Raw genomic sequence first — 27,853 nt, forward strand, 5'->3', positions numbered from 1 at the left:
CATTTTTATAAAATGTTTAATATGTTTAATAATTGTTTAATATTTAAAAAAAAAACCTTGAAATAAGGAATTTCGCCGTCCGACTGCAAAGAAGCTCAAGTAACACCATTGTTCAAAAAAGGTGACATGAGCAGCCCCGGCAACTATTACCCTGTCAGTCTGACAGGTGGTGTTTGTAAGCTAATGGAACCTGTTGTGAGGGATAGGATTATCGATCTCGTGACTGCTCACAATCTACAATCAGATTGTCAACATGGTTTTATTGCCGGTAGATCCTGCACCGCTAACTTATTATCTACGTTGAACGATTGGACTCGCCTGCTGGACGAAAGGGAGCCAGTGGATGCATTGTTCCTCGATTTTGCCAAAGCATTTGACAGAGTTCTGCATGAGCAGCTGTTGCGTAATGTGAAGTCTTTTGGAATTGAGGGAAACGTACTCCAATGGATCAGAGATTTTCTAGTAGGTAGACGACAACGTGTCAGTATTAACGGAACCGTGTCAGACTGGGCATCAGTGCGCAGTGGCGTGCCACAAGGAAGCGTCCTGGGGCCTATTTTGTTCGTTGCTTTTATAAATGATCTGCCAGAAGTAGTATCCAGCGTGTGCTCCATGTATGCCGACGACACAAAAGTTTATAATACAGTGAAGAATGCGTCAAATAAAGCGCAATTGCAAGATGATCTTGACAGCTTAGTTAACTGGGCTGATACGTGGCAGCTGCGGTTTAATGCTGACAAGTGTAAAGTACTTCACCTCGGGAAGAACAATGAACAGCAAGATTACAGTATGAGAAGACATGGTTGCAACGAGAGAGTAATGATTGAAAAGTCTAGTGTGGAAAAAGATCTCGGAGTTTATGTCGACAAGGAGCTGAAATTTTCTAAGCATGTTGAAACGCAAGCTAACACATCCAACAAACTTCTTGGACTAATCAGACGCTCATACGAGTTCCTAGATGCAGAAACGATGAAGCAGTTGTTTGTTGCCGTCGTACGCCCGAGTCTAGAGTTTGGAAACGTTGTGTGGTCACCGAGATTTGAAAAGGACAGAAATTTAATAGAGAATGTTCAAAGACGTGCAACAAGGATAATTCCAGGCTTGAAGGGCAAGTCCTATGAAGAAAGATTGAAGATTATGAAGCTTCCAAGCCTCAGTTATCGACGTCTGCGTGGGGACCTCATTGAAGTATACAAGTATACTCATGGTCTATACAAGGTCCCTGAAGGGTTACTAGAATTTGAAACAAGAACCAACACCAGGGGCCACGGCTATAAGCTAAAAAAATTGCGCTGCAACTTCTCCACGCGACAAAATTTCTTCTCGCTTCGAATCACCGACATGTGGAACAGCCTCCCCGATGACATCGTTGGCGCTCCAAGTATGAACGCGTTCAAGAACAGACTAGATAAAGCTATGGAAAAATATATGTTCAGATTTGAAATGCCTAGCTCCTTATCGAACCCGGTGGAGTCTAGTAGCTCCTTCAAACTATCGTCAGTCATGAAAAGATCCGGTCAAATGACACGATTTTAGATCTTCTGTGAACAAGGCACGAAATGGAAAAGAATCGGCGACAGTCCACATCAGGCCTACGCTTCAGCGCAGAGATCACTATGTTATGTTATAATAATATAATTTACCAAAAATAGTCATTCAGGGCCTAGGAGGCCCCATAGCCAATATAAATATAAGCTATACAGTGCAATAATGGACAAATGGCAATAATAATCCAAATGAATTTCCTCTTGAATTTTTCTTCCCCTTCATTCCATCTCATCCTTAATACAAACTTTTACACTTCTCTAGCCTCTCCTTTTGATATCGCTTTCTCCTGGCTTGGTCTCATTTTTTCCTACCCATTAACAAATGAATATGCGATGTGTGGCTGATGGCCGTTGCAAAGGCCTGACCCTGAAATGACTTTTTACACAGATTCACTACGCCCCAAATCTAAATCCGGCAAAGTAGGATTGGAGCAGTGAGTTACGTATTCGAGACCGCAACAAGCTTTGGATGTTCTGCGATGTTATGAATCAGCGAAAAGCATATTAATGATATGACCTAATAAACGCTGAAACTGATATTTATCATTTTAATTAGTACACGTTTAACTAAGTAGCAGCGGCAGACTGCCGTGGTGCCATGGTTGAACTATACAAGGTTGACCCACGAGAAGTTTCGTTTTTCAGTTCAGCTTACTTGTTACGTCACTGAGATCGAGAAACGTAAACAAACCCGTCATGCCAATGTTCTAAATATTTTCGTTTGAGGAACGAAAACAATCTAATTAGAGCTCGGAGTTTTAGGCTGTTTGCTTTATCTCGCTTCGAGTCACTGACATGTGGAACAGCCTCCCTGAAGATATTGTTGACGCTCCGAGTATGAACGCGTTCAAGAACAGACTAGACAAGGCCATGCATGAGCATATGTTTCGTATGAACGCGTTCAAGAACAGACTAGACAAGGCCATGCATGAGCATATGTTTAGTCTTAAAATGCCTCGTACCTTACGGAAAAACTGATATCTAGAAGCGATTTTAAATCTACCGTCCGTAAAGGTGCTTGTACACGGGGATAGTGCAGACGGCTAGTAAATCTGGCTAGTGTCGGTCGCTTGGTGACTATCCGGCTAGTAAGCCTGTACACACGAGGAGAGTATAAGGTGCCGCTATCTTCTCGTTCGCGCCCGCCAGTGAGTTGTTAGAAGCCGTCGAGTAAGGTCTGTGAAGATGGATAGTGTGATCACCTTCAACAACTCGAGGCTGTACGTTTTTTTTACACTCCATATTCTATCCCTTAAAAATACAGCGTCGGGAACAACTAAACCCTGACTAATAAGGTCTTCTTTCTGTTTCAAAATACTCGTTTCTCTCTTCATTTTGTTGGAGTAACCATCATGGAAAACATTATACTTTAATTCATATTTTTGGAATATTTCAAAGAATAATTGAATATCGTCTGGAATCCACTTTGTTGGATTCCTCTTAGAAACATTAACGTTCAAACAAGCCATGATTTACGTGAACCAAGATACTTCACAGGAGCGGCACAGATGCTCTCACTATGGCTGCATCAGCGCTAATAGCCACTGCTCCAGCCAAGATATCAACACATCGTTGTCTCTCTCGGCCCCGCCTCGGGCACTTGCCGGCGCATGCCTCTGAAGCGGCTGAACCCCTATACACGAGGCTAGTAGCGTGGACAGTTCAAGCGCCGGATGAACTAGCGGCTAGTACTATCCCTGTGTACAGGCACCTTAAGGCCAGTCTAGTCAAGAAAAGTACAAGAATCGGTGACAGGCCTATCCAGGCCTATTCTTTAATGCCGAAGATACTATACTATACTATACTATTCATCTATACTATGCTCATAATGGATTGGTTGACTGGTTTGAACGCATTTCAGTGATCGGTAAATGCCCGTGACGTCACTGAACGAATGATCCGATAAACTCAAGAATTATAATTTCATAACACCATCATTTGGAATAGCAAATAAATTTGCAGGAGGTCACAGTTTGTACATTTAAAACGGCAACTGAGTACTGACACGTCAACGGAAGTATATTCTCTGTAATTTTATTGATATTTCAACAATACGAGGTTGCAGTAATTTCATCATTTGGGAACTAAGTTCAAAATTTTTATTTACAGTTGATCTGTCACATAAAAAATCTAGCTCACGTCTTGGCATGTGCATCAAATTATCTAGCGGAATTTTTAAAATTCAGATTTTAGCGTGAAAGTTATCAGAAAACTTGGCAACAAAGGGGTTGCCTCGGAATAATAACATAGAAGTCCGCGAATTGATCGCGAGTGCGGATTCGGAGTTCTGTTCTAACTGTTGAGGCAAGAGGTTCCTTGTGCTGAGCTCCCGTGACAGTAGCCGGCTTCGGCCGGCTGCTACGTCATCCTTTCTAGAACTATCTTTCTCGAAGTTTGAAAATGCAGTACTGTCCCGCTCCGAGGCGTTGAGCCGGCGGATGCCATGGTACGACCAGCTACAGTGAAGTTTAACTCCTAAAGTTCTGCTCCCCTGAAGTTGCCAAATTCGTTATTTTTGTGCTCCCCTGAAGTTGCCAAATTTCGAGGTGTGGTCTCCACTTTGGTGGCCCCGTTCTGTAGCCCATCAGCCATTGAGAAATCTTGAGGTTTTTTTTCAAGACACCCGATTTTGTACAAGAAACCATAATTCAGCCAAGTTCCTTCAACTGTTCTGACATGGGGCCGCATTGAACCAGTCTTCAGAGGCTCCCATAAATTTCAATTAAAGAAAAAAGAAAGAAAAAGATCGCGAGTGCATGCTGCACGGACTGTCGGACATCCAGTTGGCTGGTGGAATGAAAATTGAAAAGAAGAGTTGATATTTATTGTATGTGTGAAATATATGAGAGAGAGAAACTATGGAGCTTAAGATAATGGAGTGTGATGACAATGATGCATTTGAGAGACTGGAAATGATGAGTTATTAACCCTTTACCGCCCGAATTTCTGGGACAAAAATGGTAAATTTCACTTTTCCGGTTTTTAGTCTCACCTTAAACTTAAAGCTGACATTCTGACCTATCCAACGGTACCAAAATGATCAAAATCATCTCTGTACGGTGATTTATGCCTTGACTACAGTTCGCGAAAGGGTTAGGGGTGGGGTGGGGGAGTTCTTTCATATTAATATATTATATAGGCGAAAATTACCGGCCGGGTATATAGATAGATAGACGACCTGGAGTTGCTGATCTTTAGTTACCCGGCTGCTGTCGTGTGGGATGGTGCTCATGCAGTTGTTCCCACCATCTTTGACTGAACTTCAGCTCCAGTAACTGAGTAACATACAGTTTTATATCCAAGCCACCTTGAATGCCTATTTCGAGGCGCTCAGGACTTTATAATAATAATAGCGGTTTCACCGTTTCAGCATTTATTAGGCTGTGCCGCTGTAGGCCTGTTGTCGATTCTTAACATCGCAGAACATTCACAGCATTTTGAGGTCTTGAACTCGCAATGCACTGCTATAATTCTGCTGTGCTTAACCGCCAGTCCTCCTTGCCAATTCTGACCAGAAACTGGCGCACAGAGCTGGGATCAAACCCGCGCTTCTCTGCGCCAATCTTGCCTCTTGGTACTCTGAACTGTAACCACTGGACCATCTTGCCACGCTCTACTGAACATTCACACTTATTGTCACTGCAAAGTGCAAACCTATCTCCTCCTAGCTCCTAGAGTTTTTAGCTACAGCGCAATCCGCAATGAGAAATATACTGTTCAATCCACAAATAAAAGATCTAGAGATTGGTCATAGCTTTTTTTCAATTTCGTTATAGTTTTGAAAATATTTTGAAAAAAGGGAGAAGGGAAATTCGAAAGGGTGGGGGGAGAAATCAGAATTTTTTCAAAAAATGTCCACTCTGCAGTCAACCCACAAAAATTAGAATTTCAAAAAACAGCAAGCGTGAGCAAGGACCAATCGATAGACGATAGATATGGTCCTTACGCATCGAATGATATGTGTCTCGATGTTTTAGCTTGAAAATCCTTGGAGGAGATACTGAGATAGATTTCTACAGTACCCCCCTTTAAAGTGGTTTTTCTAAGAATTTCACGTTTTCTTTCACTTTTTTCAAAAAATTCACACAAACAAAAAAGTCTTAGATTTATCTTTTACATAGGTGTATCAAGTTTCAAAGTGTTATGAAAAGTTCTCTGCAAATAAACGAAATAAAATTTCCACAAGAAATTGGAAATTGCCATTGGAAATTGGAAATTTTATTTCAGTTATTTACATACTGATAACTTTGAAACTTGGTACACAACTATACATATCCAAAAAATAAATCTAAGACTTTTTTTATTCATGTGAATTTTTTTGAAGAAAAGGAAAAAAAACATGAAATTATTAGAAAACCGATGGTTTTTAGAGCCTCTAAAAAACCATCAGTTTTCTAATAATTTCATGTTTTTTTCATTTTTTCAAAAAATTCACATGAATAAAAAAGTCTTAGATTTATTTTTTGGATATGTGTACAAGTTTCAAAGTTAATTAGAGGGGACTTGAAAGTCCAATTTGGTGGTAAAGGGTTAAAGGATGAAATCATAGACGGTGTGTTGTTACTGTTGTAGCCTAGTCACCAATCAGCCATGAACCACTAGGCTTTGTCTTCCTCCGGCCTCGCATAGAACCTGCCGTGCACCACCAGGCGGCGGATCGAATCTGACTTCTGAGCATCGTTAGATTATGTAATTTTATGTTTACCTCATCTCAGGTTTTCAGATAGGGAAATAGCATAGTTCTGTCCCTAAATTTATCGTCCTTTGACAAGTGGCTGTTCGACCAAGGGCTGGTTCGACCCATGGCCTAGATACAGATGGCTTGAAGAGTTGAAGTGTTGAAGGCTACGTTCCGGAAGGCAGGAATCATGATGCCCGATGATGGTCCATTACATCCAGGCTCCAGGGCAGTGGTGGTCTTTGGCCGACAGCAGGCAACCCTTAGTCTGAGAAAGGCAGACAGATGCATTGAGAATTTTGTGATGATAGTGAGACGTGGCCTGTGGGTATGTCCGCGTGGGTGACCGAGAATGAAAACTGGGAAGTGATATTTGGAGAATACATGTATAGTGTGGAATTTAGAAAATACATAAACATGGAGATTGGAGAGTGCCAGAGGGCAGGCTGCAGAGTGGGACTGTGGAAGGAGAGCCTAAGAGGTTAACGAGAATGGAGGCTGCTGGCTCCCAGTCCCGGCTGGATGGGTCAGGTGAAGGGTCTAGGGTGTAAAGAAATAATCAATAATAAAATAAGAATAACTAAAACAATCACAATGTAATAGGACATGAAACAAATATTTTTGGCCTAAGAGATACAATCTCCATCATAGTCATACCATATCTTATGATATCTACAAGAAACTTTGAAAACTACTGTGTAATAAAATGAATAGGGCATATCAATAATAGACTAAATAAATTTCTGCTACCCTTCTTTTCATCTTGCCCTTACCCTTAATCCTTAGGCTTAACACAAACTTTTATACATTGTACCTCCCTAGCCAGTAGCCCCTGCTTTGATATTGCTGCTACCAGCTCTTCGGGCATGTTTTCCCTCTTCTCCCTGGTTCCCCTACTGGCTAATAACTAGAGGTACTAGACAAATATTAATAATTGATGCTTGCCATGCATAGTGTCAATGGCAAAGCGAGCGAGAGTTTTTTAGACTCTCCCTCAAGTTCATTTTTGAGTCCCATAAGTAGACCAGTAAAGTATCCTGGATAGTACCAGCCTTATCATACATAAGAAATTGGTTTAAATCTTAGTTAAATGAGGAAGTTAAAATGAACTGATTCTGAAAAATTTCTGGTTTGTTATTATGTTAAATGCCATGGCCAATGAAAAGACCTAACTTCTGAATATTGTATTTCATAGTCATTAGTTAATACCCCCCAAATTCTTCGTACCTTGACATAAGGGGGAAAACTTATGTGTACAGTCATGTGGGAAAGATTGTTGCTTTTTTCTAATTGTTTCACTTCCATATAGTCTCTTAATTGCCGGCACCGTAAAATGGGGTAACTTAGACCACTTTTTTTTCATAAATGATGCCATTTTTTTACCAGCTAAATTAAACTTGAATTGAAACATGCAAAATACAGGTCTATACTCTAGCTTCACTCACCATAAATGGCTGGCTCCTGCCTTTCATAGTCTTTATGTAATTTCAAAAAAAGTGATGGTCTTTGTTACCCCAGCTCTTGGGGTAACTTAGACCGGGTGGTAAAATCAATTATATTTTTTGGTAAAATAACTCCAAATAACTCCAGGTTTTGGTGCATTGTAGTAGAACTCTTCTAGTTACATATGCAAATGACTAACTTGAGGAAAGTGTCACAGTTTGCAAATGGGGGGTCCCACCCCCCAGGTGGTCTAAGTTCCCCCAAATGGGAGAACTCTGACCACCTAATGGCAGCCCTGACAGGGTTAACATAGACTGGCCTGGAAATTAAGTTAAATTACCATATATAAGACTCTGTAGAGTCTGAAACCTAAAGAAAAACATAAATAGGCTGTCAAACATAAAATATGTTATATATGGTAATTTTATATTAACTTCCAAGCCGGTCTATGTTACCCCGTCAGGGCTGACATTAGGTGGTCTAAGTTACCCCATTTGGGGGAAAAATAAAAAAATTGGAGGGGGTACTCTGACAGGCTTTAAATAATAGCTTTTTTTCATGGGTCACATTTTTAATTTTTTAACCTATTAGATATGCAAACTTTTCAAATCTTTCTATTGTGTTATGTGGCCTCAGTATTAGGCCTTTAATGCCCATTGATAAAATTTTTCTATGTCAAATAGTTTTTGAGTTGTGGGGGTTTTTGTTAAAAAACGAAAAGTGGTATAACTTACCCCGCCGGTCTTAGTTACCCCATGGCATTAGTTTATACTTTATAGTTAGCAATAAGTCATGTGGATCAGTAGTTACAGTGCAGTGTTTTTCAAACATTATGTAATTTTTCGAGAATTTGCTGGTAGAAATCTTGCCAGGAGTGTTATTTTATGTAAAAAATTTGTGTATTAAATAAAATACTCTTAGATCAAATCAGAAACGCTATTTTAATAGATCTTATAGATCTTGTAAGTTTGTGTATGATAGCAATTTGTTTGTAGACTGCACCATGAATCACTCTGAAAGAGATCAATTGAATGGTACTCCTGAAAGTACCTCTGACATGTTAAATCGCCACAAAACTGAGAAAAAAGAGTTACAAGGTGAGATTTTGAACTCTGTTACCAGCATTAGCCAAGCGGCCCAAGCCAATTGCTGTTTGGGTCAATTGGGTGTTTGTGTTTATGGTATTTAAAATCTTTACTCATAGGTTGAATTTTAGAAGTACGAAACATGTATTGGGCATAAATCCATCACACTACAGGACAGATTTGGAAGGATTGAGACTGGCCCGAGATTGATTAGCCACTTGGGCCATGGCTAGGCCTCAAAACTGGCTTACGCATTTCCACTCTGCGCATGTGCTTGGATTGAGACTGAGTTCCAAATGGGCTACTGCTCTGCTGTGCAAGACATTTCAGTGCATATATTGGAGCAACAGCAACTCACAACCTGCTGGGACGGAAGTCAGTGCAGCACTCCCGCAAAGAGTGGCTTACTCACTGATCAAAGATTGAACAGTGCTTCATTCATGAGCCTGTCTTGATGGGCCAAACATCAAGACAGGCTTAATGTCCTTTCATGAGCCTGTCTTGATGGGCCAAACATCAAGATGGGCTTAATGTCCTTTCATGAGCCTGTCTTGATGGGCCAAACATCAAGATGGGCTTAATGTCCTGTCATGAGCCTGTCTTGATGGGCCAGACTGCCTCAGACTAGCCTGAAAAAGCCAGTCTTTCAGGTGTCAGTCTCATAGTGGAAAAGGGCCTTGATTTTCTAAAGATTGCACCATAAAAATAGTGCCCATTGCCCAACTGCCCATTACCATAACAATGAATTGATGATGATATCCAAACTGAAAATTTAGGCATAACTTTACAAGTCATCAATGATTGAGACAAAAATTTTTGTGCTTATCCCCAGGGTTGGCAATGATTAAATAAAACTGATTAAATCATGTGATTGAATCACTTGATTTTTTATAAATCACTTGATTTTTTTTCTTTGATTTATTTTGAGGTATTTTTATTCATGGTTTAGTATAAATGTACTATGACAAATTGGAATATAAACCTGTTGCCTTTAGTCTTAGTGTGTATTACGTTCCAATGAATCGTATGTTTTTGTACAGAGGCATCAAGTGTTGCAATACATTGTACATATAACTTATGCCAATATTCAGGAGCACTAAAGTGGACAGCCTTTAATAGAAATGATCTATTTTACCAACAAAACTAAGCAATATCTTTCTACTTTCTAGCACAATGAGAACAGTTTTGTAATTCTGGCAATAAAACCATATAAATCTTATTTCTGACCAGTATTATAGGGCTTTTAGCCACAAATGGCAAGGTATTTGCACTTTGCAGTTGTCCTGTATAGAGAAATTATAAAATTGCCATTTGAAAAAAATTGGTTTAGGTTTTCTCCTAATGACTTGGGAAGAACTGGATGCTCCACTCTAACATTTTAAGTTATTTTCACCAAAATGTAGGCATGTGAATGTCAAACTGCATATCATATAAAAACTCATTTTCATAAGATTCTGTTTGATGAAGAATGGATTTGTATGATTTTTTTTAATATTGGTCTCTCTAAAATTAGTATAGTTGCTGCAATACCGTAGGTAGTTCTGAGAGAGAATGCATATTGATTGATTTAAGTCAAAAAGTATGACATAATCTGTTGCATATTTATATGATCTAAAACTATCATTATATGCATCAAAATCTTTAACTAAGCACTCTTGCCTTTGATGTTAAATGAAACTTAGTGATATTTTATTCATTAATCCAGTGAGTATTTAAGACAAGAGTTATGAATGCAGAATGTCATGTCACATTTCATAATTGAGTACATGTCCAAGCTTCTAGAATATTTAGAGGTAAACATAAGCATTGGATATTGGAGTTCCTTCCAATCATTCATGTTCATGCACTTTTAACAATTATGTAATTGATTTTTCTTTTCAGGTACAATACAAAAACTGAAAAAGAATGCTCAGAGTTGCAAAAAAAAGAAGAAAGAAGCCTTGGAAGAAATAGCTAAACTAGAAGCTGACCTTAAGAAGCGTCATGAGATCGAACTGGCAGATTCAGCATGTAATCAAGAAAAATCTGCGTTGTCAGCTAATGAAGCGGTATGATTGTTATAAATGTATGCCTTGTATGGGTAATTGTTATTAGTTGATAAAAAAATCAATAGAAGTGGAGTAGGTATATTATTCTTCTTAAACCAATTCATTAATATTCTATACCTACTTATTCATAACCATTGAACAATGAAATATTGACAATGCTTATACATTAGAATAAGATATAACTATGTCTAAATTCTTTCATTCTACATGCTCAAGCTACATTCTACAAGCTCAAATGTTCTACAAGCTTTCATTCTACAAGCTCAAATGTTCACCACTATCCTTACAGATAGATACCTTACTTCTGTACAGGTTGATGATAAGTTAGCAACTCTGAGCCTGTCAGACGACACTCCAACTACACTTGAAGATAAAAATAATCTCTCTCAAAAAATTAGTAAGTTCAGCAGCAATAAATTTTGTTTCATGCCTTATGGAGTTAACTGGAATTCATATTCAAACTTAATCTGATGGCAGGTGTTGAATATGATTTTTTTCATGTGAACAGGTGAGATCTGTATACCGTATATCCATATAAAAATGAGTTAGACATATGAATAAAGTCAGGTGATATTGCAGCATGCAACCATTGAAAATTTAAATGTTTTTGAAAATTTATTATCATATTTTGTTCTATCTACACTGCCCAGCAGATTAGATGTTCATTGTGCGTGGAAGATCATAATGCATCTAAATTATGCAAGAAATGTTCTCAGGTTTATATCATGTAAAATTATATAATTGGGTAGATTTACCATAAAGGCCAATTTTACACAATAAGATTGTGTTATTGATTGCTGCTTTCAATTTCAGCAGGAAATTTATGAAACGAATTGGTCATAATTGAAATTGTAGATTTGGACCAATGTCAATTTAATGACATGTTGTTTACAAGGCACTCCGCACTGTATTAATGGCCATCTTGAAAGTAATGGAAATAGTATGTGAATATTGAAAATATATTAAACAATAATTTAATGATAGCTAGGCATGTGCAATTAACAATTAGTTTGATGAATGCAGCAAAAGTTTCCCGAGCTGCCAAGCGACGAGCAAAAAAGGAAGATGCAGCGCAGCAGAGGGAGGCTGAGCTGCAAAAGGAGCGCGAGTTCCAGCTCCTGAACAGTCCCCGGTCCATTGAAGCTCGACTTATGACAAAACTTATCAAAGAAAGAAATCTCTCTGTCACTGAAGTGCAACCTGATGGTAATTGGTAAGTCAGCTATATTTTCAAATCCAATACCAATATATATATTTCTTAGGGTAATTTATGTAATTTTACATGCAATGTTCATTTCTGGTACTGAATGAGATCTTGGTAAGAAATTGTGTATGAATATTGATCCTGATTAACTTTCTCTCCGTTGATGTCCAGTTCTCACAGCTTTGTCTTATATGGAATATTTAATTTTGCTTTCATATCTTGCATAACTTATTGTCTCTTAAAAAAGGTTTATAATGGTACTTAGTTTTTCTCTTAGCAATTTAGTTTTATGTTCTAAAACTAGCTGTGGTATGAGCTCTTACGGTACGAGCTGTGATCGACATGGTGACAAATGTATGTTGGTGGTTCAATAAGTTATATGTGTTTACAACCTTGCATGTATTTTCTCTTGCAGTATGTATTCAGCTCTATCACTTCAGCTGGAAGGATCCAAATCAATGGAAAACCTCAGGAATTTGGCTTCTGATTATATGTTAGAGCACAAAAATGATTTTTTACCATTTCTCACTGATCCTGAGTCTGGCAACCAGCTGGATGAGAGCGCCTTCCTTGACTACTGTCATAAAGTCGCCAGCACGCCGGCCTGGGGTGGCCAGCCTGAGGTGAGAGACGATACATTCCAAAATCATTGCAGTAAGATTTTTATTACGCTGTATTTTGTTCCAGGCTTTCAATTTATCTTCATAATTTTGCTTCTGACCAGCAGGACTTATTAAAATAATTGTCTGAGGTTGTGAATGAACTGATCTGTTATTGGCGGCGATGCAGTCACTATAATAGAACTTGTAGAAATTTGGTCCTTTTTATAATCCATAGCAAAGTCAAAGGCACATCGCTTTTAAATAATTCTGAATTGTTCAAACATCAACCTGTTGATAATACTCAAGAAAATGAATTAGCTGGTGTAATAAGCATGTTGTTTATTTTCGATTATTAAGTTGAATATTATTCATTCATGACGATTATTTGTATACTTTCTCACTTTTTCTGAGTTATCATCACTCATATCTTACTGAGAAACTTTTCCTTGCAGCTCCGAGCCCTATCTCAAGTTTTAAAGAGAAAAATAGAAGTCTTGCAGGTCAGTTTAATAGCTGTACGATCTCTTGGAACCGAATCATTTCTTTGTACGATGCTTAAAAGTATATATTGGTTTGTGATCATCCCTCAGCCTCCTAAAGTATTTTTATGGCATATTATGTTAGGATTAAATGAACTTTAAAGAACTTTTTACATACACGGCTGATGAAACTTCTTTTTCACTGGATTACATCTACAGACTTTACATCCGAGGATCAAATAAAACCTCGGAAATACTTTTGAACCTATTTTTGCCTTCTGTTTGAATTTGAATCGGTTTATTACCTGCTTAAATATGGAATGATAATGTATCATAATGTTGAAGTTATGTGTTTCAGGCTGAAGGCGCTCCCATGGTGCTGGGGGAAGAGTTTGGAGGAGAGGCTCTGCTGCTCGCCTACTATCGTCACAGCTTCAGTCTTGGCGAGCACTACAACTCGCTGCACAGGAAGCCCACCGAGTCTCCTCTCGCTTTGTCATAACTAACTACTATGTCCATATCTCAACAATTCATTCACCGCGCATCAATATTAACCTTATATCAATATTGTTCATTGGAATGATGTTATGATACTGAAAAGTTATTTAACGTGTCTGTTGTCACTTAAATTAAAAGATTTGAGTATATGATGCATTGCACAACCAGTGATTACTTCAATTTACATTTGATTGAAGTAATTGCAATGCACTATACATAAATTTATCAGTGTGAAGTTCACGTGAAAGATGGTCAGGGTTTTTACTTTATTAATTTCATGTCGGTATTCTTAAATGTTCTCATCGTCTCTAGAAAAAGTTGTGAATAATTGAGCGTTAGAATCTAGTGTGACTTATCCATACATTTTCGTCTACTAACTATAATGTAATAGCGTTCTGCGTCGCGATGGCTGCGTGTGCTGTGGTTTTAGGTATATCCTTTTAGGCGCAAGGCTTCCATGTGTTATTTCCTAATTATTTGCGTCACTGAAGCGTTAGTATTGCATAGCGTAACAGTTGCTGGCGTTATATCAGGTGACACAAATTTTAGTTTTTTTTTTTTTTAACGAAACTTTCTCTCGAGTTCTGAGCTAAGACGGGCGCAGCGGTGATCGATGAATTCATAATTTTAAATTACAATGCACATACTTCATGAATCTTCTGATTCGTCCACTTCCGTTGTATTCTGTATTTGTAGTAAAGTTTTTTGAATGGAAATAGAAACAAAGAAAGTTAACATCGCAAAGAAATTATTAAAAAAAAGTACAGCGTTCCTTGCATGAATTGTCGCTCATATTTACTGGAATTTACTTGTAAGTTTCGCAAATACGAACGAACATACGGTCGCCGAGGACATAACCTTGTGATCGAGACAATAGTGTGCCTGATTTCAATTTAATTGAACGATGTGGAAATTATGAAATCAAATTTCTTAGGTTTATTTAAAGTGTAATGCTGTGAATTAAAGATAATACAATGCTTCACTAAAACATTCGATATTGAATTGAACAACAATTTATACTTTTCTTATGCTATGAAATACATCGACTTCTTGCACATTCAGAGCATGTCTAACAAACTGCGTGCCGGGGAAGGCCACAAGATCCAAATACAAGCATTGCACTTGATATTTTAAGCGACTGCTTATAAACTAGCACAACTTGAGCAGCAGGAAGACGTAGCTTCGACACGAAGAAGTAAGACTCAAACCCAAGGAAAATGTTCAACAAGTGCAATCGAGCTACGCTCTTCCATGGAGGTGTAATATGCGAGTATGGAGGCGTAGCCAAATGTGCCCCAACAGATGTAATATTCTATCGAGACGTCGCTAATGTTTCAATAAAATTACTTAGCAAGTAGAGAAGTTTTATAAACTATTACATTTCTCACATTTTAAAGAAGCAATTCAAAAATATTAATATGTAACTGTTAGGTTAAACTTGATACGCTACAATTCGTCGTTTTCACGGCTGAATGATACACTACGAAATGTCGTGAAGGAATGTATGAGCAACAGCACAAGTTATACAACTCACACTGCCCGATAAATAATGCATCTCACACACAAGAACATCTCGGCTCTCTTCTAAATAACAAATATGAAGCTCGCACTACTCGAGCAATATTGTAGGTAGGAACTAGGACTTGAGGGGCGGGGGCGAATGTCAGGAGTCTTCATTTCAGCTACGACTTCACTCCAGATGCGCTGCCGTCACCTGTTGATAAATCGGTAATAATCATCATAAGACTTCGGGGGCTCATCAAAACAACAATATATTTTATGGCTATTGGAAATAGCAATTAGAAATTTTTTCAATAAATACAGTCTATGCTGGGCTTGAAGGAATTGCTGACAAACGCTTGAGTGTGCCTAAGCTTGCATTGAACCACGAGCAGCAAGCGAAGCTGAGAAGACTACTCTCATAATAATAATAATAACTATAATAATAGCGGTTTCAGCGTCCATGAGGCCGTTAGACCATAGTCAACTAGAAATAAACTATGTCCTTACATCTCAAGATAAATCGAAGATTGGTACTTTGTACAACATTGCACTTACTTGAGCTCAAGGAGGCTTTCTTTATAATCAATGCATCAGGTGTACTTCTGTCGGGGAAAGAAAATATCCATATTTATTCTTCATGAACAGCAATAAGAAAATGAGATAGCAACCATATGCTCAGCTAGAGCCATCCCGACGTGGTTGACAGCTCCATTGTAACCGTATTTGAAATCATTAATGTTGACTAAAGCCCTAATTTAATATAGACGTGTTAACTATCTATGTTGAATGGATAATTATCACATAGGGTATCGAGTATAGATTAGACACTAATACACTGTCGATGCACGTATGAGGGAATTTTCGATTCGAGTGGTTCACCTGAAGCCAAAATGACACTGCAATGACCAACCTAGGAGACAGAAGAAACAAAATAATATTTATGAAGGGCGAACTAACGGTCGGGATGTTGCGTCGCAGGCGGGCTCTTCAGCGCCATCAACGATGCGTTCCTCTTCAGGGAGGGCGTCGTTGACCCAGCCTTTGCTCCTCATGTATGGCAGGATCAGCACGTCGTTGTAGATGAACATGCCGAGCACCAGCACAATGAAGCCGATGGGCTGAAAGAACACGCTTTCCATTAGAATAATATTACAGTGCGGCAGTGGTTCCCAAACTTTTTCAGGCTGGCGCCCCCTTTGGCTCTGTAGTGAATTTCTAGCGCCCCCCACAGACACATATAAAATCATGCGCCTCTTTCAAGAAAATTTAGTTCGCTGCAATTTTGAAAGATAAAGGTTAAACACAAATGTGTATTTCACAAATAGAACCCCTTTTAGGGAACCAATGTGTTTTTCAGCTATTTTAACTGTTTCAGCACTAGAAACCTAGGACGTCTCGGGCAAATTTACGGCCGGTCTCACGACCAATCTCCAAATTCAATTATCAAGGAATATCACCCAAACTAATGGAAGCAGCTCAATAAAACTTGGAACATGTATTCATCAGAACTTAACGGTGACGTTTAGCTTGCGAAAATTTTTTAAATATCACCTTCATTCGTGAGTTATATTGCGATACAGGCCGAAATTCGCAGTGATCAAAGAATTTCTTCCAAACTACCAAACAGATTCGAACGAAATTTTGAATATACATTAATAACTACCAAATGGTGTTTTTAAGAATAAAAAAATTTTTGATTTTACCGTCGTTTGCGAGATTTTTTTTCATTTCACCGTCATTCTTGATTTCACACTTCCTTATTCGCTTTCGTTCGCAAGTTATACAAATATAGGAGGAACGACCGGCTGGTTTAACCAAGAGCCGTTTACGGTAAGCCGTATAACTCACAAACGAAGGCAAAACGAAAAAATTGTAACGAACTAAACATGACCGTTGCTGAGGTTAGGTATTAAAATACTAAATTTCGTTCAAATCTGTTCTGTAGTTTGCAATAAATTTCTTGATTACTGCGAATTTAAGCACGTATTGCCGTTTAAATCACAAATGAAACTCGCGAACGAAGGCACAATCGAAAAAATTTTCAGGAGCTAAACATCACCGTTCGGTAGTTAGGACTGTAAATTCAAAATTTCGTTCGAATCTGTTCAGTAATTTGGAAGAAATTCCTTGATCACTGCGAATTCGGCCCGTATTGTCATATAAGTATGGCAAAAACAATTGAAGGCAAAATTCGAAAAAATTTCACACGCCCCTAGGGGGTGGCGATATCGCCCACTTTGGGAACCACTGCAGTACGGTATTCACACCCAGTATAATTTAATAAATAATAAACTCGTGTTTGGAAATATTGCAAGTGTACAATCTACATCTAACTAAAACTGTAGATATGTATATATTCAACGGGATGTACAAATATGATAGGAAGAAAGTGATATCTCTTTAAATAAATTGTGACACAATTCTCATCCCGTCAACATCGCGCAAAGATGAATCAGTGCTGCGGTTTGGAATGCCAACAACCTAACTTGACGGCACAGTATTGTCACATGATCTGCAGTAGGAATGCATGGTTTTGTTTCCTAATTACCATAAAGACGCAGGGCCGAGAAGATTGATTACCAAATCGCATGTAGGCAATGGAATGCAACAATGCGTTCGAAATTTACCAGGGAGACAAGAAAAGATTGACTGCACATTACCTGCAGATAGTGGAAGGGCTGCCACTTAAGTGCGAGAGATGTGAGCCACACTACGAGCGTCCTGACGGAGTCGAGCACCATGCGGGTGGTGGCCGACAGTTCCTTCGTCACCGAAACGCCCGCAAAATTGAAGAACGCTATACTGATCACGTTGCCTTGAAAAAACATAAACACGTTTAAGTTGATGTAAAAAGTTGTCACTGGTTCAGTCAACCAATATTGAGCTTAGTTGAAGCCCTTTCTACACCTCCAATGAATTCATTACTAAGGAGTAATGAACAAGCAGTCAAATCCCTGTGGCCGATTATAACCATGGAGACAATAATAAAAAAAAACACATTTTAAATAATTCACAGTAGTTCACCATTAAAGATAATTATTGATGGAATAGAATGTGTAGGTACCCAAGACGGCGACCACAAGCATCGGGTTGTTGCTGAGCTGGATGAATGCATCGATGGGGTCCTCTAGCGTGCCGCGAGGATTGCCTGAGAACATCCCTGCTGGGATGTAGTAAAACGGCACCAGCAAGATCGTCAGCGTGATGAAGCCGAACAATCCTGAGCACAAGAGCTGAGTCAATTCCGAGGTGAGGTTTGAAATGTATTTTTTTATCTGTAAAAATGCAGCTGAACAGTGTCCTAACAATACTTAAAATGTAATCAAACTGAATAATTTAGCACAGCAGTGAATTTAAACCGAAAACCCAATCAATAACTGTGATGTACCTATATTAAAATAACAAGTTGAAGGATGAATGCAGCAAAAGGTATGTAATAAGGGACGTCATTGTTTGTATTGTAATTATATTCATTCAATTTATTCAACGTCATGCGCACCGCATGATGTAGAACGCAGCCATGCCTTGTGGAAGAAACATTTTTCAGTCTCACCTTCCCAGCCGACGGCTAGCAGAGCAGGCACCGTGTGCTTGGTGAGGAAGCGCTGCTCCACGACCATCTGAGTGGCTGTCACCACCTGCGCCGCTATGATCAGCAGGTCTCCTGTAAACCAAAACATTATCTTTAGAAACGCAAAACAATATAAGATAAACACTAAATTTCGAGTCATTCAATGGCTCGTTTCTTAGATTTGAAAATACTTAATTTGAAAGAAAAAGCAACATATCACGCATATTATCAAGGAAAAAGCAACATGTAATGCATATTATCAAAGAAAAAGCAACATACAATGCATTATTATTAGTTGAACAATCAAAAACTCTATTGTGAAATATGCATGCGTTCCTGCTTCAAATTTAACGGATGTTTCCTGATACTGACAGCAGAAAATGTAAAATGAAATCAATTAGTTGCAAGCATTTTTAAATTATTAATAACCTGGTGTATAGTTATATCAAATATACGGCGAATAACTGTGAGGTTTGCTAAATCAAAGGCAGAAAACTCGAACCACATTCAGGAAATTCATTCTCGAGACCTGGCGATTTACTGCGGGAAGACAAGTGTGAAGACAAGTTATCGTGACAAGTTACATACTAGTAGAAGACAAGTTACCGTGACAAGTTACTAGTAGAAGACAAGTTACCGTGACAAGTTACCCGTGACAAGTTAATAGTAGAAGACAAGTTACCCGTGATGATGCCATTAGTGTCGAAGTCTTCTGTGTTGTCCCCTAGGAAGTCAGAGACGCCGACCACGACGAGCCCCACGATGACCAAGGCGATGCCCAGCCAGTTGAAGTAGCGCAGCTTCTGGTTCAGGAACGCCACAGACAGCAGACCCGTGAACACGATCACCGAACCTGTCCACAACACACAAGCAAACACACTGAAAAAATATAACTCAGTACTCACTGCAGTGAGTGACAGAGAGCGCATTTTCTCGTCGACGAAAACTTGAGGTCACGGACAGACGGACGGACAGACAGACAGACGGACATGGCAAGCACAATAGTGCATTTTTTCCATAAATGAGAAAATGCGCTAAAAATGAGCGAGACTTCATTAAAAGAGAGATGCATTTTGGAGCGATGACCCATTCATGTATTGGAGTGCGGCGATCCATCGTGGCCTGGGACTGCTACGTCCGAAACAAATACCAAGGATACCAAATGCGTTGCAGTTTACCCGTACTAGAACGACTACTTATGCACACAATCAGGCTATCAGCAACGTTCAATACATCTTAAGTAACTTACGATAAAAACCTCAATTTTATCTGGTTTCAAAACTAGCTTGGAAATGGAGATTTCACTACCGTAAATTGCACATGTTTTATACAGTAGAACTGCAGTTTAGCATGTACCCATGACTAGGAGCTTTCAACATCATCAGATATTCTCTCGCAAATCAACTACTTAATACAGCATAATTATTAAATTAAGCAACACATTAATCATGGTATATGATCGAGCATACCTCTCAACATCTGGAAGGAGCTGGCGTAAGTGAGGGTGAGGCCGACGTACATGGTGGAGGTGGCGACCATGTCGCAGAAGGCGGGTACGTAGAAGATGAGCGGCGGGAAGTTGGTTTGTTCCTCGGGCAGCGACAGCTCGGCGTTGTTGCGGCGACGACGTCGGCTGCGAGCTACGCACCGCATGATGTAGAACGCAGCCATGCCTTGTGCAAGAAACATTGCAACGCCATTATACGGTACGTATACTTAGCGAAGACATATGGACTAGAACGCAGCCATGCCTTGTGCAAGAAACATTGCAATGCCATTATACGGTACGTATACTTAGCGAAGACTTATGGACTAGAACGCAGCCATGCCTTGTGCAAGAAAACATTGCATGCTATTATATACTTAGCGAAGCCTTATGGACCTCATATGTTGCATAAACAATATTCGGATTAGCTCACTTTATTGGATGAAAAGTTGTAAATGAAATTGTTTCAGGTTCACAATAAAAAATATATATAGACATGAAATATTTTAGATGTTCGAAACTGTTCATCAAATAAAAATATAGCATTACACATCTAACAATTTCTAGTCTTAAACAAGGATCCCGAATGCAAGAATTTGTTTCCAATTTGACGATAAAACCGCGTGTGTAACGAGGGCTGCAGAGCAACCGAGAGTTCGCAATAAAGTAACATGCCGCAACGGGCGCAAGACAAAAGGAAGGACACTCACAGGACAAGGAATAGACAAAAGGAAGGACACTCACAGGACAAGGAATAGACACAAGGAAGGACACTCACAAGGACACTCACAGGACAAGGAATAGACAAAAGGAAGGACACTCACAGGACAAGGAATAGACAAAAGGAAGGACACTCACAGGACAAGGAATAGACAAAAGGAAGGACACTCACAGGACAGCTCGCCCAGGAACATCGCGTCGGCCTGGAAGAAGGGATGGTTGAAGTGCGCCAGCTCCCCCTCGCTGTTGATGCTTTCCATCCGGTCCGCCCATCTGTAGGCAAGTTAAGCGGGCCGTCTGCATCATGCCAGCTCTCGCCAGTATTAATTTAGTAAACAAATACGGGCTACATTTATCACAGACGTGGTGAAGTAGATGAAGGTAGATGCAATCTTTCAACGATAACAAAATGGTAGAGAAAGATGGGCTACATTTATCACAGACGTGGTGTGAAATAGACAAAGGTGAATGTCATCATTCAATAATAATAACAAAATTGGTAAAGAAATCCGAGTTCCATTTATCACTAACGTGGTGTTGAGTAGATGAAGGTGGAAATGGCGCAAAGATTGAATGTCTTCTATTTTCACCGATTGCATGTTGAGCGTTCAATTGAGTAAGAAAATTATACATTTGGGTGCAAAATCTACATGAACGTTAAATTCATCTTGCATTAACGATACCGTCAATGCAAGTGATTTCGAAGCAAACAATTATGTCAGTAGAGATGAAACGTAAAATAAAATTACAAAAATAATTCCAAAATACTAGCCAGACATTTTCAATTACATATTCAGTATAAATCAGAATCAAATTTACTCGATTTGAATCGTTTTACTGTAATTGAAACCCGTGTTACATATCGTCCAACTTCACACCCAAAACAAAACACAATTGCGTATATATAAGCACAAAGTAATGCAGGAGTTTCCAACAGTGGCCGGCTAAACTCTTAACTAAAACATATAAAAAAATCAAATCCCGTTTATAGAAATCAGAAGACAAGCCAAACGAAAACTCCGATCGTTCCCGTTGCAATGAAGAAGTCAGGCTACGCTCTATTTCTTTGCCAGTGTCAGCAACGATAGAAAAGAACGCTATGAATTTAATGCAAACGTGCAGCCGAATGTTGGACTACAAACGTTGGGACGACGAGCAAGCCCGTTGTTCTCAACTATTTATGCGAAAACACGCGCAATTACAAAACGAAATGAATGCATGTAAAGGCTGAAAATTTTAATTTAACAAATGATTGAAAAAATGGCAGTTAAATGAGTACATTATTTCCTCCTCCAAGGTAGCAAATAAAATACAAATTGAAAATTTCAGAGCAGGCATTCCAGCGAAATTAACTCGTTAACGCTCGTCAGTTCTCAAAAAGGAGGACGGAATACATTTTTTCACTAGCCTCTTGTGCTGCACTCCGAAGCATGATAAGGACGAGATACCTGAACTGATCTCAAGTTGATTCGTGGGTTCTACTCTGACATCGATACCCTGATGGTGTTTCTATCGCTGAGGGTTGGTGTCGAGATACTGTCATGATTTGCAAAGCGATAACATTGCAAAGCGATAAGATAGAAAACTTCAGATGATATTGTGATCAGAGCTAAATTTTCCGCGTTCTCCCATGAAGATATTGCGGTCGGACCTTGAAAAATTCCATTTTAATTTGTAACAACAGTGGAAAACACAAGCAAGTCTCGAGATGTAGTCGCACAATTACAGCCGTTCTTAAACGTTAACTAAAATTGTAAAAAAACGCAATAAAGATTGAAAGATGACTGGTGTGAGACGAACCTTAATTAGAATAACCAAAAAATTGTATTATGATATTAAAAAAATCTCGTCACCCAGTCTCGTGGGTGACGGATGGTTATAGAAATGGCTCGCCAGATGGGTACTATGACATCATGAATGCAGATCATTTATAATCAATTTTAATCAACAGAGCGAATTATCGTCACCCAAAACCCGAACGTGGGAAATTGTACGACATAATATCACTAGGGAATCATCTCACGATTCATATGAAAACATGGGATATTCATAACGTACGTAGATTATAGATTCACCGTCATAACCAAATCCACCCAATCTTTTCAACTGCCTGTCTGCCATGAACAACAACAATGAAATTACGAGAGGTAGAGGCGTGGAATCAGGACATCACATGCAAAAATAAATCATGTTCATGTTAGCAGATCTAAATCCACGACGCCACTCATTAGGAAATACGTAAATACACGCAAACTTGAATTAACTAACCATTCGTATCAAATTTCGTTTCGAATTCGCATACAATGTGTGCTGGGTAAGTGTAATAACAGGCTTAATGCGACAGTTTAAATGGCTGACTAAATATCTAAAGTAATTTCAGGCTTGAATAGTGCATATTTAAAACTCTGCAAACCCTGCGGCCCAGCTAAAACGAAGAGTTTACCTAATTTGGGACATCAAATTCACACGTGAATGTACTTACGTAAAACGGTTCCTTCCCTATTAGGTTACAAACAAGATTAAATGAAAACAATTGACATAAAATTAATAAAATTCCCCCCGGTGAAAACACACAACATTAAAACAATCAGGTATTCATTCAACCAACGTTTAACCATTGAAGTCAACCGCTCATACAACCAAACAGTTACATCAAGGAATGTTTCAACGGTTATCCGCAATAAAAACGACCCCACAACGAATACTAAATTTGAATCGAACATAAAAGAACAACAAAAATATAATCAATTTGAACAATAAGCTTGAGGTAGGTAAGCAATTTTTATTGAAGCGGCAGCGAGTTGGGCGGTGAGGCAAGACTTACTTGGTAGATAGCGTATTGATGGAGCCCGTGACCACCATGAGCAGTGCCACGCCCAATTGAAATTTCGTCCACGACATTTTTCTAACAGGTTTCTTCTTAGGAGGCAACAATACCCAACCCTATAAGAATGTATCGTCACAATGTTAGCTGCTAGATCACGCGATCTGGTTTACAGATGAGCGAATGGATGAAAGTTTTCTAGGTGTTAGCTGACGAAAGTAGTGAAAAATTCTATATTATAAATTTAGGCAAAGCAAAAAAAAAGTTATGCACAAATAAACACTCTAGCAAATGTGCACTTGACCTCGACACGTATGCTAGCATTTGGGCGGGGACGGCCAATTAAGTGATTAAAAGCACTGATATTGTGGCAGCGAGTCGAGGATTCGATCGCAGGTAGAAGAAAGATGGCCGGGTGGTTCAGCACACCGAGATTGAAGCACAGAGTTATGGGCTCGAGACCCGCAGCTGGTTGTTAAAATTCTACAACATCTGAAACCGACGACATGCCAAACATGGCCTACCTTCAATGGTGACTAATACTTATGACCAGGCAGACACATACAGGGTAAGTCGGGCTTTTCTGATTCAACGTTACATGCTCGAAATGCTTTCGAAAAATAACGTAACTTGGCATGCACATAAAATCAAACGAGCGATTGACTCACGTTGCGAATTAATTAAGGAAGAAGAATAAGAAAGTGAACCATCTAGAAACTAAAAACTACCATAAGCCTTAATGTGTGAGGATAAGTTGAGCAATGAAGAACAAATATCGCCGAGGACAGCGATCTTGCTGGCCGTGATGAACCTCCCACTCCAGGCTGGGTATAATAATATCAATACGCTGAACTAGACGCACTTCAAACTTAGATAACGCGACGGCCTTTACCAACAGATAAGGCAACAAACAACAGCTATCACTTCAGCAGTGAAGCCTAACTGTTCGCTAACTTCAGGTGATCATTTCAAGCAAATGTTGGCACTTGAAAATTTCTACTCGATTTCGATCGCTATTCAAGTCAGCAAGAAAATTGCTTGCTCATATTTGTTCACTTCATTAACACCACTGAATTATAATACGCTTGGAAAATTTAGAAACACGCTAACACGACTCAAAAATAAATCTTGAAACTTTACCTTGACGTTTTGAACCATACATTTATACAACTTTTATGTTCGCCAATTCTCTTCACATATACAGTGGAAATAAGTGCATGTTACATGGAGACCTGCTGATAGGATATATATTATGTACAACAATAGTATACACTTAATTAATGAAGGGGAAAAGAAAGATTACAAAGTATGTCAAGATTAGTTTCAATACATCGCCCAAAACTTAATTGATGAACGCACTGTAAAGGTGACCAAGCTTCGAGAAGAGGCAGCGGATAAATACAGTAGAACATTTTTATACTACAAAAGACACAACAGAATCTTTTCGAAGCTCGCGAAACTTTACGGTATGTAACGCGTTACCTGACATTTGCATCTCCATTCTATGAAAGAAAAAATTCAACAGGCGGAGATAGAGATCACGGTCTGAGAACATCGCGAAGACGCAAGCATTATTTGAGTTTCACCAATAAATATTGGAATACAGTGCCTGAAAAGAACATCTTGAACCAAAATATGGATTTAGCCATTTGTCGATATTACTGTGCAAGAGCGGCATGTTGACAATCGCGATTGAGTTCTATCACCTGAGTGCCACACGATTCGCCTAATGATGCCATATTTTATGACTTGACCAAGACTTGATCCTCCCGAGGTACGCTCATCAAACCGTGAATATAAGGCCAATTTTTGAGCGAGATACGAGTGGATGTAAGCAGGCAACGACTGATTAACATTCTTTTGGAGCGACGAGCGCGACGTGTGAGCACCACAGTAGCCGCCAACGCTAATGATTCAATCGTAGACCTAAAACGCAGCCACAAGATAAGCTCATATCGGTCAGTGATTAAAAATGTCCTTTGGCAAGCCTGATGACATTCGGGGGCATGTTGTCAAGAGACATGCCTTACCGATATCGCACTAACTTAGTCAATTGTATACAAAATAAATGTTAATGAGTCGCTTTTTGATGTCCTTAATTTGTTGACAGAAGCGTATATAGGCATTATCTTAATGATAAAAGGAGTGATCTTAAACTTTATTATTTGTTCGAAGTTTAAAGCATGTCATGTATCATATAAAGGACTACTGACACTAATAATCTTTACATTTAGACACATTCTGTAATAAATACTATCTTATAATGAACAAAAGAAATAAGGTTTAATTTACCTCTACTGCTTTGAAAACCGCCCATATCTACTTGGTCAGGCACAAAATCATCTACTGAAATACTGAACTGACTGCCCATAACAAGGTTGAACTTACTTGGTTGACATGGTGTTGATGGTCCCAAATATGACCATCATGATGGCGAATGTCATGCTCTTAGCAGTCCAAGTCATATTGGGGAAAGAATTTAAAATTTTATCACGAAAAATTGCAAATTGGCAAAAGTATGAAAAAACAGAGCCCCTTTGAACTTTCTGAACCTGGGAAACAGAAAAAATTGCAAAGTTATGGGCTTTCTGTGAGCAAATCAATTATTGCAACGAATTTCAAACATTGCATTTTCACTAAATTTGTCTAAGACAAGACGAAAACATTTGGTATAACAATGCTACGGTATTGATGAAATTTCTTTGATAAATAGGTCATATGATGAGATTTATCTGCAAACACCGATGCTGGCAGTGAACTTTTATTCTGTTGATTGCACTCAAGTTAGGTAGTAATTTTAATCACTGAAGTTTATTTGTTTAGCTTAAACGGTCGGACAAAGGCGAGTGAGCGTTAGCGTGGGTTACAGGCTTCACAGCGTGGACCAGCCCGGCCTCGAACCAGACCTACAGGTCCCTTTAGCCACGTTTTATTTCCTCAATTCGTAACTTTCCTCAATTTGTAACCAATAATTATGAAATTAAATACCTACATGGTTACACATGCTTGTTGCGCAGTCGCGGCGATTTTTGTTTTCTTTTTTACCTCATCTCCTTTGCAAATAAAACGGTAAAACGGGTGCAAACGGGCAAATTCAGTCCCTTGGCTACGTTTTATTCCCTCATCGAGGGACTTCAAGGTTAGGTCAAGTCAGCAAAGTTCATTTTTATTACTTAAAAAAAGAACTTGGCAGACTTAACCTAACCTGTGAAGACTCTCGACTTCAAAATCGTCGTTTTATGTGTTTTTTATGACCGGGCCCACGATCTGGTATTATTCTGGTATGGGCCCAGTCTGGTATTATACCAGAAATGAATGGGTTTGGTATGCGCCCTTATGGTAATGCCTTTTTATGTAAAAATGTAAAAAAATGATCGAAATTTCGCAATAAGCATGTAAAACCATGTACCTATTTAATTTCATAATTATTGGTTACGAATCAAGGAAATAAAACGTACCTACAGGACTGAATTCGCCCGTTTGCACCCGTTTTACAGTTTTATTTGCAATAGAGATGAGTTAAAAATGTAATAAAAATCGTCGCGACTGCGCAATAAGCATGTGAAACCATGTATTTAATTTCATAATTATTGGTTACGAATTGAGGAAATGAAACGTACCTAAAGGGAGAGCAGGTGTAGAGCAGGTTCAGGGCCGGGCTGGCCCGCGCTGTAACCACCGCTAACGCTCACGCGCTTTTGTCCGACTGGTCTTAGCTTAATGGATACATTTTTATTTGAAATTGGTAGAAGATGCCATGAATGAACTACAATACTTGGAACTTTTTAGTTGGGTTTATAAAATGAGCAACTAATTTTACTTGGAAGCCTATATGTTAGTCTCCAACTTTAACTCGCATTATGCTGACATTGAAGATGCAAGCTATACACATTCTACATCAAGTTCTCTTACATGAGCAACCAGACCACACTTAGCTGTGTGAAACAAAGTAGGGGCAAGTTTTAGGTTGCGTTGCGCCTCAAATGACTCCCTAGATACAACATGATGGCAAGATCTGTGTAGTCTATAATAAGTTGCAAGTTTGATAATCTAACAGCTGCTAACTCAAAGCTTTCACAACAATGCGGTTGCCAAATGAATCCAATCAGTGAATTATGAATCAATTCAGAAACATTCAGTAAATAGGGAAAAAACTCTAGTAAAT

At 38.9% G+C, this 27,853-nt stretch overlaps 2 protein-coding genes across 3 annotated transcripts; one reads left to right on the forward strand and one right to left on the reverse strand.

Moving 5' to 3' along the window:
• Positions 1-8,428: 8,428 nt before the first annotated feature.
• Positions 8,429-14,319, forward strand: LOC108672543 (deubiquitinase OTUD6B). Its single transcript, XM_018160233.2, has 7 exons — positions 8,429-8,765; positions 10,635-10,801; positions 11,114-11,198; positions 11,825-12,014; positions 12,421-12,628; positions 13,060-13,107; positions 13,445-14,319. Exons 1-7 carry the CDS (start codon positions 8,672-8,674, stop codon positions 13,586-13,588), a joined length of 936 nt encoding a protein of 311 aa, XP_018015722.1. The 5' UTR covers positions 8,429-8,671; the 3' UTR covers positions 13,589-14,319.
• Positions 14,315-26,273, reverse strand: LOC108672542 (solute carrier family 35 member F6). 2 transcript variants are annotated; one of them, XM_018160231.2, is made up of 10 exons: positions 26,077-26,273; positions 21,037-21,137; positions 20,128-20,331; positions 19,341-19,511; positions 18,641-18,751; positions 18,152-18,307; positions 17,748-17,902; positions 16,045-16,205; positions 15,643-15,689; positions 14,315-15,298 (listed from the first exon to the last, which is right to left on the reverse strand). In XM_018160231.2, exons 1-10 carry the CDS (start codon positions 26,151-26,153, stop codon positions 15,267-15,269), a joined length of 1,215 nt encoding a protein of 404 aa, XP_018015720.1. In that variant the 5' UTR covers positions 26,154-26,273; the 3' UTR covers positions 14,315-15,266. The 2 variants fall into 2 exon arrangements, with proteins under 2 accessions (XP_018015720.1, XP_018015721.1); XM_018160232.2 differs by lacking the exon at positions 26,077-26,273 and adding an exon at positions 23,689-24,253.
• Between the last annotated feature and the right edge of the window lie 1,580 nt (positions 26,274-27,853).

The sequence above is a fragment of the Hyalella azteca genome, unplaced genomic scaffold, assembly GCF_000764305.2.
Source record: "Hyalella azteca isolate HAZT.00-mixed unplaced genomic scaffold, Hazt_2.0.2 contig6346, whole genome shotgun sequence".
NCBI lineage: Eukaryota > Metazoa > Arthropoda > Malacostraca > Amphipoda > Hyalellidae > Hyalella > Hyalella azteca.

Bases quoted from the DNA above. Each gene is read 5' to 3' on its own strand.
- LOC108672543 (XM_018160233.2), top strand. From the start codon at position 8,672: ATGAATCACTCTGAAAGAGATCAATTGAATGGTACTCCTGAAAGTACC. The intron at 8,766-10,634 runs GTGAGATTTTGA...TTTTCTTTTCAG, and splicing joins TGAGAAAAAAGAGTTACAAG to GTACAATACAAAAACTGAAA. The intron at 10,802-11,113 runs GTATGATTGTTA...ACTTCTGTACAG, and splicing joins CGTTGTCAGCTAATGAAGCG to GTTGATGATAAGTTAGCAAC.
- LOC108672542 (XM_018160231.2), bottom strand. From the start codon at position 26,153: ATGACTTGGACTGCTAAGAGCATGACATTCGCCATCATGATGGTCATA. The intron at 21,138-26,076 runs GTAAGTTCAACC...ACTTGCCTACAG, and splicing joins ATCAACACCATGTCAACCAA to ATGGGCGGACCGGATGGAAA. The intron at 18,308-18,640 runs GTGAGACTGAAA...TCTTGTGCTCAG, and splicing joins GCTAGCCGTCGGCTGGGAAG to GATTGTTCGGCTTCATCACG.